This window comes from Rhinopithecus roxellana, chromosome 10, assembly GCF_007565055.1.
Source record: "Rhinopithecus roxellana isolate Shanxi Qingling chromosome 10, ASM756505v1, whole genome shotgun sequence".
Lineage (NCBI taxonomy): Eukaryota > Metazoa > Chordata > Mammalia > Primates > Cercopithecidae > Rhinopithecus > Rhinopithecus roxellana.
In genome coordinates this window covers 56,808,326-56,820,648 of record NC_044558.1, presented here as the reverse complement: position 1 = coordinate 56,820,648, position 12,323 = coordinate 56,808,326, and the positions used below count along the sequence as shown (strand labels likewise).

Sequence of the window (12,323 nt, the reverse complement as noted above, 5' to 3'; positions counted from 1 at the left end):
CCCAGCTACTTGGGAGGCTGAGGCAGGAGGATCGCTTGAACCTGGGAGACAGAGGTTGCAGCGAGCCAAGATCACGCCACTGCACTCCAGCCTGGGCAACAGAGTGAGACTGTCTCAAAAACAAACAAATCTCAATAGAAGCAAAAAAATACTTGGTCTTCCTCAAAAATCTTTGTACCCTGATACCAAATCTTTCTCTTTTCTAGAGTATTGGTAAAGGCTCTGAGAATCTCCAGAATTTCCCCAGCCATATACAAATCCAGCCGCTTCAAATGTAGGCTCACTCTTCCTTTCCCCAACTATCACCCTGCTTACCTACTACCCAAATTGAAGCTTTCCACTTACTAGTTTTCAGACAGAACAGTGAAAAAATATATTCCCCTTTATAGTAAACACCCCTTTTAGATTTTGGTTGCAATGGTTAGGTATATCTCTAAGTTGTTCTTTTTTTTTTTGAGACAGTCTCGCTCTGTCATCCAGGCTTGAGTGCTATGGTGCCGAGTCTCGGCTCGCTGCAACCTCCGCCTCCCAGGTTCAGCAATTCTCCTGCCTCAGCCTCCAGAGTAGCTGGGACTACAGGTGCCCGCCTCCACGTCTGGCTAATTTTTTGTATTTTTAGTAGAGATGGGGTTTCACTGTGTTAGCCAGGATGGTCTCAATCTCCTGAACTCATGATCCGTCCGCCTCGGCCTCCCAAAGTGCTGGGATTACAGACATGAATCACTGCACCCAGCCGGTATGTCTCTAAATTCTAAGCACAAATGCTGTAACTTTTGTAATTGGAGGCCCAACACGTATCAACGTATCACTCTGGAAGTTAGGATTTCTAACTCTGTGATATTCCCAGAATTTCAATGAAAAATTACGCACTAAAATTTCACCACCAGAGAGAAAAGTTCATCATATCTACTAATTATCACATTAGAGGCTGGGCACAGTGGCTCATGCTTGTAATCTCAGCACTTTGGGAAGCCAAGGCAGGCGGATCACCTAAGGTCAGGAGTTCGAGGCCAGCCTGACCAACATGGAGAAACCCTGTCTCTACTAAAAATTAGTAGGGCATGGTGGCACATGTCTGTAATCCCAGCTACTCAGGAGGATGGGGCAGAAGAATCGCTTGAACCCGGGAGACGGAGGTTGAGATGAGGCAAGATTGCGCCATTGCACCCCAGACTGGGCAACAAGAGCGAGACTCCATCTCAAAACAAACAAATAAACAAAAAACCCTATCACATTGTGAGAGATTTTGCAATATTTTTATTGTTTTCCCTCTTTAAGCACTGTGAGACTTTACAATAAAACAAGCAATTTTCACTTGCACACCACAGTAAACTTAGAAAGTCTCGGCTTGGCTCCTATAATCTTTCAAAGTAAAACACATGAGTAAAAACACCAAGTAACAGGTCACTGCTTAATCTGTTTAGATACTCCTTAACTTAGAGGATGAAAATACGAAAAATTGAAAATTCATTTCCTACACCTAAGGTGTTCCTACTGAACATCATAGCTTAGCCTAGCCTACCCTTAAATGTGTTCAGAATACTTACATTAGCCTACTGTTGGACAAAAATCACCTAACACAAAGCCTATTTTATAATAAAGTGTTGAATATCTCATGTAATTGGTTGATTACTGTACCAAAAGTGAAAAACAGAATGGTTATGTGGATACTTCAAGTATGGTTTCTACTGAAAGGAAATTGCTTTCCACACCACTGTAAAAGTGAAAAAAATCTTAAGTCGAAATATCACAAGTAAGGGACCATCTGTACCAGGGGTTGGGGCTGGAGATGGAAGGAACTGACTCAGAAAGTAATCAAAAGTGGCATGATTTGGTGACCTATTGTTCACATCAGCAGTCTTTTTTCCCCCAAAACTCTGGGTCTATAAACAGCTGCAAAATCAGTTCGGTGGAAATTGACTGCTTTCTTAAGACAATGAAATAGTATACTGCAGACAAAAGAGTATCAGAGTGCTCTGCACATTTGTTTGTTTAGTGAAATCTGTTTCAATGTGTGTACAGGATTACTGTAAAATATATTTCTTATTGAGGTCAAAAAAGTTTTGAAACGTGGATCCAAAAGAATCCCAGTAAAGAGGCTAGCTAGAATCAAGTGAAAAAGACGGATGTGAGGCAAAGTCTACCTTCTTCAAAAACATATTTGCCATTATTTTAGGAAGCCAAACAAGATGCAATCAATCGTATGTGTAAGTTTAATTTGCAAAAAGTGGTAAACATTTCTTTTTTCCTGAGACAAGGTCTCATTCTGTCGCCCATGCTGGGGTGCAGTGGCACGATCTCAGCTCACTACAACCTCTGCCTCCGGGTTGAAGCGATTCTCCCATCTCAGGTTCCTGAGTAGCTGGGATTACAGGCGCCCACCACCATGCCTGGCTAATTTTTGTGGGTTTTTTTGTTTTTTTGTTTTGAGACGGAGTCTCGCTCTGTCACCCAGGCTGGAGTGCAGTGGTGCAATTTCTGCTCACTGCAACCTCTGCTTCCCAAGTTCAAGCAATTCTGTCTCCGCCTCCCGAGTAGCTGGAATTAGAGGCACCTGCCACCACGCCCGGCTAATTTTTTTGTATTTTCAGTAGAGACGGGGTTTCACGACGTTGGCCAGGCTGGTCTTGAACTCCTGACTTTAAGTGATCCACCCGCCTCGGCCGCCCAAAGGGCTGGGATTACACACATGAGCAACTGCGCCTGGCCCAATTTTTGTGTTTTTAGTAGAGGCGGGTTTCACCATGTTGGCCAGGCTGGTTTCAAACTCCTGGCCTCAAGTGATCCGCCCACCTCAGCCTCCCAAAGTGCTGGGATTACAGACGTGAGCCACTGGCACCAGATCAAGTGGTAAAAATTTTAATAAAAATTTCCTTTTATCAAATAGAACAAGGATCAATTCTGTATCTAAGGAGACAAACATCAGGATTTAGCGATCCATTTACCAAATGCCACTCCCTAAACACTTCAACCATCTTCTCTCACTTTTACCCATTTTCCAATTGGTAAAATAATGGATATTGAAAAAATAATAAACTCTAGCATTTTATTTTTATTTTTTAGCAATAAGATCTTGTTGTGCTGCCCAGACGAGTGCAGTAGCTATTCACAGGCATAATCATCTCACACTGCAGCCTTGACCTCCTGAGCTCAAGCCTCCTGCCTCAGCTTCCAGAGTAGCTGGGACTACAGGAACACGAAACTGTGCCCTGCATGCTCCAGAATTTTAGAAGAATGATTTTCAACCGAGGGAGATTTTATCCCCGATCCCTACCTCCCCGGACATTTGGCAATGTCTGTTAACAATCTGATTGTCACAAATGGGGATGTGGCGAGAGGTGCGATGTTACTGGCATATAGTCGGTAGAAGCCAGGGATTTTGCTAAATATTTTACTATGCACAGGACACCCCGAATACCCTTAACAAAGAATTATCTGCCTCAAAATATCAACAGTGCTAACGCTGAGAAATCTTGCTGTAGGTTAAGACTGTATTCCTTTCAAACCTAAATAAATCCAGGACAGATACCCTCAACCAGTATCACTTTAGTTCTCAGAAACTCAGCAACCCTATTACTAGCATACCTACAAATAGGTTTAAAGCCAGGTATAAATTATAGGTTTGTCCTTTTGCTAGTGCCAGAGAACATGGAAATTTTTCCTCTGTTCATAAACTGCTATTAAAATCGTTTGTCTTTGGTATAAAGTCGGAAAGGTCTCTAGTCATAAGTGTACTTCATAGGTAGTTGATTTTCAGTATTTAAGTATTTTTCCTTGATCCTGAATTATTGAATAAAGCAGTAAGACTCTGATACAGCCAATGTTATCAAAATTTATTTATTTCTCCAAAAGATCCTGGAATAGGCAGAGTGGGCATTATTAAAAGGAGACAGACTGCATGTAAAACACACTTCGAAGGAAATCTAATTAAAAGGCAAGGAATAATCCAGGTGATGGATGAGTCTTCTGTCCCCAGAACCCTAAATATTACCCTCTTTAAGCGTTTCTTTTTTAATCCAAAGTCAGATATCCTCAAATGAACAGCAAAAAGAGGGTTTTAGGATATCTTTAATGGTGTAAAGAAAAGAAATGTATGAGAGGGAAAGTTCTCGGGAGAAAGAGACTAAAATAAAAGCACTGGGCACATGGATTATATAAATCAGAAAAGGAGTGGTAAGTATGTGATTATGATTAGAAACACAAAACAACTGACTTCATTTTTTATTTAATTTTAATCACAAATCATTAATCTTGCAAAGTTTTAAACATTAAAGAACCAGCCTGCCTCGATCCTACTGTAGCCCTAGGATTAACACACTTTGGTGTGTAGCTTTCCAAAACTTTTCTATGGACCTACAAACATATTGTCCGTGGAAATATGCACTATCAGGATATAGAGATTTCTCCTATTCGTTCTAACATTTTAACAGTCTTCCTAAAGAAGCGACTTCTGAAAGTATTATAAAAAACAAACAAAAACCTCCTCTGTTCCCCAAACCTCAAGTGGGGAGGCGGGGGAAAAATGCTCAAGTCGAGGAATACAGGAGGAAACTTAGGCTTTCAGGGAGGTGTATGGGACTGAGGCCTAAAGGCTTCGTTAGAAAAGTCATTGTGGATAAAACATTCATCCTCACACGCCATTACAGGCACCGACTCCCCTTCCTCACAACCCCAAATCGAAGACCTCTCTCTTTTGGAGAGCCGATTGGACGACTGGTCCCAGCGCTTTCCTTAGGCTGTCCGTCTACTGGCTCCAGATTCGTTCCATCCGTTTAACCGCCCGATCCCGCATTCCCCATTGGAGTCAAACCGCTGCCTCCTGGAGAAGCCCAACCTACCGCGCGCTTCCTGCTCACTGGCTCAGTGAGACGCTGCTCAGAAGGGGAAAACCCATCTCCCACATTCCGATGGCCCAAGGGCCGATCAGTCGGCAGCTCAAGGCACACCCAATTGGCCTATACACAAGCCAGTCAAAGTCTTCGGCTGCACAGCTCCAAAGAACCTACAGGGATTAAAACATCCCGCCCCCTGTTCTTCTATTGGTTGACCCGATCCACCGCTGCCCCTTGACTATCCCCCACCCCGCGGTCCATTCATTTCACACAATAACGGGCCCAAATGGAGTCAGTTCAAGACCTACTATGGGTAGATAAGACTGTCTGCCACTTACCCGGGATTGAGAGTGATCACTCACGCTAACGTCTGCCCTGTTCCTGTTTGGTGAGGCCGCACCACTAGCCACCACCGCCGCCGCCTTCTGCGCAACGCCAACCGCCCGCCAAAACGGATCCTTCCCTGCGCCTGCGCAACCTATTCTGGGACCGGACCGTTTTTCTCCGCCCACTGCGCATGCGCAAAGCTAGGACCAACTCCCGCCAACACGCAGGCGCGGTAGGTTCAGTGCCTAGTCCTGCCCGCCATTTCACGTGTTCCCAGAGGCAGGTGGAACTTCTCAATGCGCCTGCGCAAAATTCGCCATTTTGCTACACGTGCGGTCAACAAGCGTTCTTTGCAAAAAAACTGTGACCTCCTGGCTAACTGCTTGTCTAATACATAGTGTTAATCATGCTTTGCCAAGCGACTTGACTGTAATATTTACGCGTGGAAGATTAAAAAGGCGTTAAACACCCCAGGTAGATTCAAACATGAATGATTGGTCGGTTAGCCAATCAGACTGGTTAACAATAATATTACTCGAGAACCAATTGACTCCAAGGGGTGGAGACGCGTAGAACCGCCCAAAGGAATGACGTTACACAGCAATGTGGCACCACAGGCCAATAGTAAGGGGAAGCGATTTCAAATGTCCAATCAGAGCTGTTCCAGGGCGGAGTCTACCAATGCCGAAAGCGAGGAGGCGGGGTAAAAAAGAGAGGCCGAAGGTAGGCTGGCAGATACGTTCGTCAGCTTGCTCCTTTCTGCCCGTGGACGCCGCCGAAGAAGCATCGTTAAAGTCTCTCTTCTCCCTGCCGTCATGTCTAAGTCAGAGGTGAGTTAGGCGAGCTTTCCAACTTGAATTTTTTCCTCTCCCTTTCCTGAATCGGTAAGATGTGGCTTGGTTTCGTTCCTTGCCCCAGCCGATTCTATAGTTAACTTCGGTCGCTGCCCAGGCCTACCCCTCCCAAAGTTCAAGTCGCCATTTTGTCCTCTTGATCGCCATGAGGCCGCTCTCCGCCAACCATGAGTTATCACGCGGGACTTGCTACTCGTAGCAAAATTCTTAGGCACACAGGATCTTTGTCTTTTTTTAAACCTTGCCTTGGTGAGCGAGATTTCTGAAGAGCGGATAGTCCCATTATGGAGATGGACCCCTCCCGCCCAAGCCTTTGTTGCGCGTGCGTCGGAAGACGACGAGAGGCGCATGCGCTTGCGATTTCCCAGCACTCCCAACCCCCAGCGTACTGCCTCCCTTGATAGGGAGAAGCACGTGGCTTGTTGCGACCTGAACGAACAATAAGTGCTAGGTACACAGTTGGTGTCTGGTTTTTTTTTTCCTTGATGGAAATTGTTTCGTGTTGTAGTCCATTTAACACTTCCCCCTTCCCCCACTCCAGTCTCCTAAAGAGCCCGAACAGCTGAGGAAGCTCTTCATTGGAGGGTTGAGCTTTGAAACAACAGATGAGAGCCTGAGGAGCCATTTTGAGCAATGGGGAACGCTCACGGACTGTGTGGTAAGAATTGGAACAAAGCAGTAAAATAGCCGATTTCCTTGGCATATCTTGGTGCAGTCCTCTCTGAATGCTTATGAAAGTTGTTAGTAGCATTATGGTTAGAACTTTGTCGACAAAGGAACATTCTGCTTTGATTTTAAAAGCTACCTGTTAAATCTAGGGTAGTGGGAAACTGAACCGTTTTTTATAAAAGGCTGGTGTAAAGTTTCCTATTGCCCTATTCAAAGTTAAAATGACAAAAGCTTCTGCGGTCAGACTTTGTGTTACATAAATTAACACTGTTCTCAGGTAATGAGAGATCCAAACACCAAGCGTTCCAGGGGCTTTGGGTTTGTCACATATGCCACTGTGGAGGAGGTGGATGCAGCTATGAATGCAAGGCCACACAAGGTGGACGGAAGAGTTGTGGAACCAAAGAGAGCTGTCTCAAGAGAAGTGAGTTGTTTTGTGTTGGGTTTTTTTTTTCCCTTCGACTTATTTAGAGATGTGCTGCTATGGATTTAAGATTCAGGAGTTTTCTAAACTTCAGAACAATTTTTTATTTGAATATAGGGTTTGCTAGTCTAAACCTGTGGTTTTCCTCCTATTAGGATTCTCAAAGACCAGGTGCCCACTTAACTGTGAAAAAGATATTTGTTGGTGGCATTAAAGAAGACACTGAAGAACATCACCTAAGAGATTATTTTGAACAGTATGGGAAAATTGAAGTGATTGAAATCATGACTGACCGAGGCAGTGGCAAGAAAAGGGGCTTTGCCTTTGTAACCTTTGACGACCATGACTCCGTGGATAAGATCGTCAGTAAGTATCCGATAGTGGCATTTAGTAAGGGTTCCACAATCCATGTGGCATTCTAAATCCTGAGACCATGTGTCTATATTTGTTTTAGTTCAGAAATACCATACTGTGAATGGCCACAACTGTGAAGTTAGGAAAGCCCTGTCAAAGCAAGAGATGGCTAGTGCTTCATCCAGCCAAAGAGGTATGCTTGTTGCTTAATTAAACCTTATAGGTAACTTTGAGATACTCAGGTATAAATGATTTAATGCTTAAACTTCATTTCTTAAGGTCGAAGTGGTTCTGGAAACTTTGGTGGTGGTCGTGGAGGTGGTTTCGGTGGGAATGACAACTTCGGTCGTGGAGGAAACTTCAGTGGTCGTGGTATGTATGGTTTATGTACATGTAGTTCTGACTTAACACCATCTTTGCTATGTAGATTTTACAGTATGGGAAGTGCATTCAGAATGTCACTTTCAGTGCAAGTCATTTAAAACTTCAAACTTTTTCTTCCAGGTGGCTTTGGTGGCAGCCGTGGTGGTGGTGGATATGGTGGCAGTGGGGATGGCTATAATGGATTTGGTAATGATGGTAAGTTTTTTAGGACTAAGTAGAGAAAAAATCCTGGCAAACTGGATCTTTAGAATAGGTTGATACGAGACTAAAATTCTGGTGCATGACAAACTCAACCTTGCCCATAACACGCATGCTGTGAGCAGGCCTTCAGCCATTACACTTGCACAAGTTTTCATTGTCAAATACTTTTGTCTTATTGAGAAGAATTGTATTCTTGTAGGTGGTTATGGAGGAGGCGGCCCTGGTTACTCTGGAGGAAGCAGAGGCTATGGAAGTGGTGGACAGGGTTATGGAAACCAGGGCAGTGGCTATGGCGGGAGTGGCAGCTATGACAGCTATAACAACGGAGGCGGAGGCGGCTTTGGCGGTGGTAGTGGTAGGTATCCAGTGATCCAAGTACTTGGTGTGACAGCTAGATTAGCCTTTTAGAGCTTGGGTTCTGGTGCTGTTAAAGCATTGTGTGGTACACTGCATGGTATATTAAAAATAAATGGGCTTGCTATGCTACCTCCTCCTAGCTTTAAGCTGGGGCCGCCTCACTCCCAATTAGTAGAGATAAGTGGATAGTATTGTCTTTGAGTTAGATTAGTATCATAGAAGGATTTAGTATCTTAACTCCTTTGGGACCTTAGGCGCTTAGTTGATGTATCCAAGATACTTCTGCTTGCCGTGGCCCTGGATCCATGAAGGCCTTCAAGGCTGTAGAATATGCTTGAGCCACTATGAAAATCTCTTTATTTTATGTCATGGTGAGTTAGGCCAGTTTTCTTTTTATTACTGGATTATTCAACTGAATGCCTTTCCCAGAGAATGAAATACAAGGATTGGAGTCACCATAGTTTGGGAGAAAGGAAGGCAGATAACTCAACCTTACTATTCTGACCACTAAACAGAATTGGAAACTAGCATCATCCTCAGGTAACAGACGAAGGCCCTCTTTCCCATTCATAGGAAGCAATTTTGGAGGTGGTGGAAGCTACAATGATTTTGGCAATTACAACAATCAGTCTTCAAATTTTGGACCCATGAAGGGAGGAAATTTTGGAGGCAGAAGCTCTGGCCCCTATGGCGGTGGAGGCCAATACTTTGCAAAACCACGAAACCAAGGTATGGTATCTGTGTAATTTCAGATCATGTAAAAAAAGTTGTGTCTGTAGCTACTGCTGGGAAGAAAGCCCTTTAACTGCTATATCTAGGCACCAAAACGTTTACAGTTTAGAACCTTCAGAAAGTGATAATTTGATCACATTTTAAAAATCATGGGACCACTTTACCACCTCCTTGGAGTAGGGGCCATTTTTAAATGGCCAGACACTTGAATTTAACTTTTATTATCTCAAATATGAAAACATTGTGTTACTGTTGGCACTTTGAAACTTTAAAAAAAAAATTGTACTCTTCAGGTGGCTATGGCGGTTCCAGCAGCAGCAGTAGCTATGGCAGTGGCAGAAGATTTTAATTAGGTAAGTAAGCACCTTTTTGTGTGTTGACATAATTTTTTAAATTGCTGATGAACCCAATAACCCTAATGTAGCTGAGCAGTGCAACATAGTTAACATTATAATTGCAGTAATTGTGGATATAAAGTTAATATTCAGATCAGCAAAATTTGTGGGAAGCAAACTTGATATTGGATTGTAGCCTTGAGTCTTAATATGTTTAGATTAACAACTTTATTCCATATTGTTCAACAGGAAACAAAGCTTAGCAGGAGAGGAGAGCCAGAGAAGTGACAGGGAAGCTACAGGTTACAACAGATTTGTGAACTCAGCCAAGCACAGTGGTGGCAGGGCCTAGCTGCTACAAAGAAGACATGTTTTAGACAAATACTCATGTGTATGGGCAAAAAACTCGAGGACTGTATTTGTGACTAATTGTATAACAGGTTATTTTAGTTTCTGTTCTGTGGAAAGTGTAAAGCATTCCAACAAAGGGTTTTAATGTAGATTTTTTTTTTTTGCACCCATGCTGTTGATTGCTAAATGTAATAGTCTGATCGTGACGCTGAATAAATGTCTTTTTTTTAATGTGCTGTGTAAAGTTAGTCTACTCTGAAGCCATCTTGGTGAATTTCCCCAACAGTGTGAAGTTAGAATTCCTTCAGGGTGATGCCAGGTTCTATTTGGAATTTATATACAACCTGCTTGGGTGGAGAAGCCATTGTCTTCGGAAACCTTGGTGTAGTTGAACTGATAGTTACTGTTGTGACCTGAAGTTCACCATTAAAAGGGATTACCCAAGCAAAATCATGGAATTACTGGTTATAAAAGTGATTGTTGGCACATCCTATGCAATATATCTAAATTGAATAATGGTACCAGATAAAATTATAGATGGGAATGAAGCTTGTGTATCATCCATTATCATGTGTAATCAATAAACGATTTAATTCTCTTGAATGAAATGACAACTGTATGGATTTGGGACTGGCAGAGATTTGGACTTTCCCTACCCACTCCCCCGATGATGTTGAATGCTTCTATCACAATTCAAGTTCAGAGCTCTGCCAGGGAATAGAAACTAGCTGCTGGCTAATGCCGCTCCATAAATCCACAGATTTGAAGTGTTTGGGAGGCCTTTTAAAAATAAGCAATATCAGAAAGTATTTTAATGAACATAAAGATAGGCTTACATTAAAGGAAAACTGCAGTTTGACTGGGTTCTGGTTGGGTGGGCCTTCAGAGGTTTTATCAGTTAACTATACTAGCTAATTTGGAGATGAAAACCATACCAATAGAAACTAAATTTTTCTACGTAATTTCGTGTTAACTGCAGTTTCCCTTTATGGCACAAGGTCACACAACCTACCTAAAATGTTAATTGTATAGAAAATGATTTCTAAACCTTTAACAGTTAATATCCGATAATGTGTTATTTGTATATAGATTTCTTTTGAGCCTTACCTTTGGTGCTCTCAATTTCAGTGCTATTGTACCTAGTAGCATAGAGATTTGTTTATCAATAGTACTGTATTTTCCATCCCATGGGTGTGTTGGAAGTTTGGGGAGGAGGGTGGTGGGAGGTGGGTGGGAGGTGGTGGTGGGTGGGAAAGTATGGGTGATAGTCCATGATACTGGCTGAGTTTGCAATAGCAGGTGGAACCCTAACTATTGAGGGAGTTTGCAGATACCTCAGGATTCGTGACAATGCCTTTAAAGATCCAGGAGAGATGTTCAGCTACTAGGAACTGCTAGCAAGTATAGCGCGAATGGCTCCGAGCTCAGACACTCTACAGCTGAGAGTAGACACTTGTGGTATGTGGAGTACAGATAAGCCAGGGGCAGGCCACGGCACGCTCCATGAAAGCTAGGAGGGAGTGAAATTTCAGTGATCATCGCAAGGAAGGAGGCAGACAAGAGTAAGGCACACCTGACTCTTAGGACTAGCAGTCAGAACCAGGAGGAAAGGTTTTATTGCTATGCGGGTAGGTAAGAACAGATTTTACTTACATCCATATAGTTGCTTAAAGTCCAGTTTTCTGTTAAACATTTTTCTTAATATATTGAGCCAAAACTAGTCCAGTTAAGCTGAACTTGGTTTTTCTGGAGATGAATTGTTTTAAATTGACACCCTATTGGTGGCTCCCAGTTGAAGGAAGTGAGCACATTATTTGTACTGTGAATATAAATTTTTGCCCTTTTATTTATCTTCCTTTGACCCATTTCCTTAAAATAACGGCTCAAAGTAATAGATTCTTCCCCAAATGGTGGGGGGATGGGTGGGCTATTAATGGGAGGTATGGGGGGTTTAGCTTGAGATGGGACTTGGTCTTAGAAGAGAGCTACTTCTAAAGGCTGTTTACTTTTCTAGGGAGGAGTCTGCTACTAGTCTTATCAGCTCTTAAAAACAGAAACTCACCTGTCCAAGTTCGTGGCAGAAAGGTAAGTTTTTTATAAGTTAGTGGTCAGCAAAAGAATGCCCTGCGTTCCCAGAGTAAAAAGGGAGGAGGACAAGCTGTACGTCAAACCAAAACATTTTGTAATCTCATCCAATTGCAAAAAGTTACTGGTACAACCAGGTATTCCCAGTAGTGACAGTGGATATAATTGTGTAGTCATTCATCTCTGCTTATGTAAATACTTTATAACCTCTTTTGCCTTTTGCAGGAACGTCCTTGTGAAGACCTTTATCTGAGCCACTGTACTTCGTTATCACTGCCGTGCAGTTGACATGAGCTGTTCTGCAGCTCAAATTCCATTTTGTAAATGGGGTTTTTGGTTTTTTGTTGTTTTTTTAATAAACTGTATTTAACTTAGTTCTGCTTGTTTTGTCCTCCTTTGTTATATCTATGGTTAATAA

The 12,323-nt window shown here is 42.7% G+C and overlaps 2 protein-coding genes across 5 annotated transcripts in view; one reads left to right on the top strand and one right to left on the bottom strand.

Moving 5' to 3' along the window:
• CBX5 (chromobox 5) overlaps positions 1–5,290 on the bottom strand; it is a 44,588-nt gene extending 39,298 nt beyond the window's left edge. The window contains exon 1 of the mRNA XM_010373870.2: positions 5,171–5,290. The gene's annotated coding sequence lies outside the window, so the exon portion shown is untranslated. The remainder of the gene's footprint in view (positions 1–5,170) is intronic.
• A 471-nt stretch (positions 5,291–5,761) lies between these two features.
• HNRNPA1 (heterogeneous nuclear ribonucleoprotein A1) lies at positions 5,762–12,279 on the top strand. 4 transcript variants are annotated; one of them, XR_749152.1, is made up of 12 exons: positions 5,762–5,989; positions 6,555–6,671; positions 6,960–7,106; positions 7,262–7,472; positions 7,561–7,653; positions 7,740–7,832; positions 7,965–8,039; positions 8,245–8,400; positions 8,976–9,131; positions 9,428–9,487; positions 11,835–11,905; positions 12,131–12,279. XR_749152.1 is itself a non-coding variant. In XM_010373868.1 (11 exons), the coding sequence occupies exons 1-10, from the start codon at positions 5,975–5,977 to the stop codon at positions 9,481–9,483; spliced, it is 1,119 nt and encodes a 372-aa protein (XP_010372170.1). In that variant the 5' UTR covers positions 5,762–5,974; the 3' UTR covers positions 9,484–9,487; positions 11,835–12,279. The 4 variants fall into 4 exon arrangements, 2 of the variants coding, with proteins under 2 accessions (XP_010372170.1, XP_010372169.1); XR_749153.1 differs by lacking the exon at positions 8,245–8,400; XM_010373868.1 differs by having other exon boundaries at positions 11,835–12,279.
• Positions 12,280–12,323: the final 44 nt, after the last annotated feature.

Bases quoted from the DNA above. Each gene is read 5' to 3' on its own strand.
- HNRNPA1 (XM_010373868.1), top strand. The intron at 6,672-6,959 runs GTAAGAATTGGA...CACTGTTCTCAG, and splicing joins GAACGCTCACGGACTGTGTG to GTAATGAGAGATCCAAACAC. The intron at 7,654-7,739 runs GTATGCTTGTTG...TCATTTCTTAAG, and splicing joins TGCTTCATCCAGCCAAAGAG to GTCGAAGTGGTTCTGGAAAC.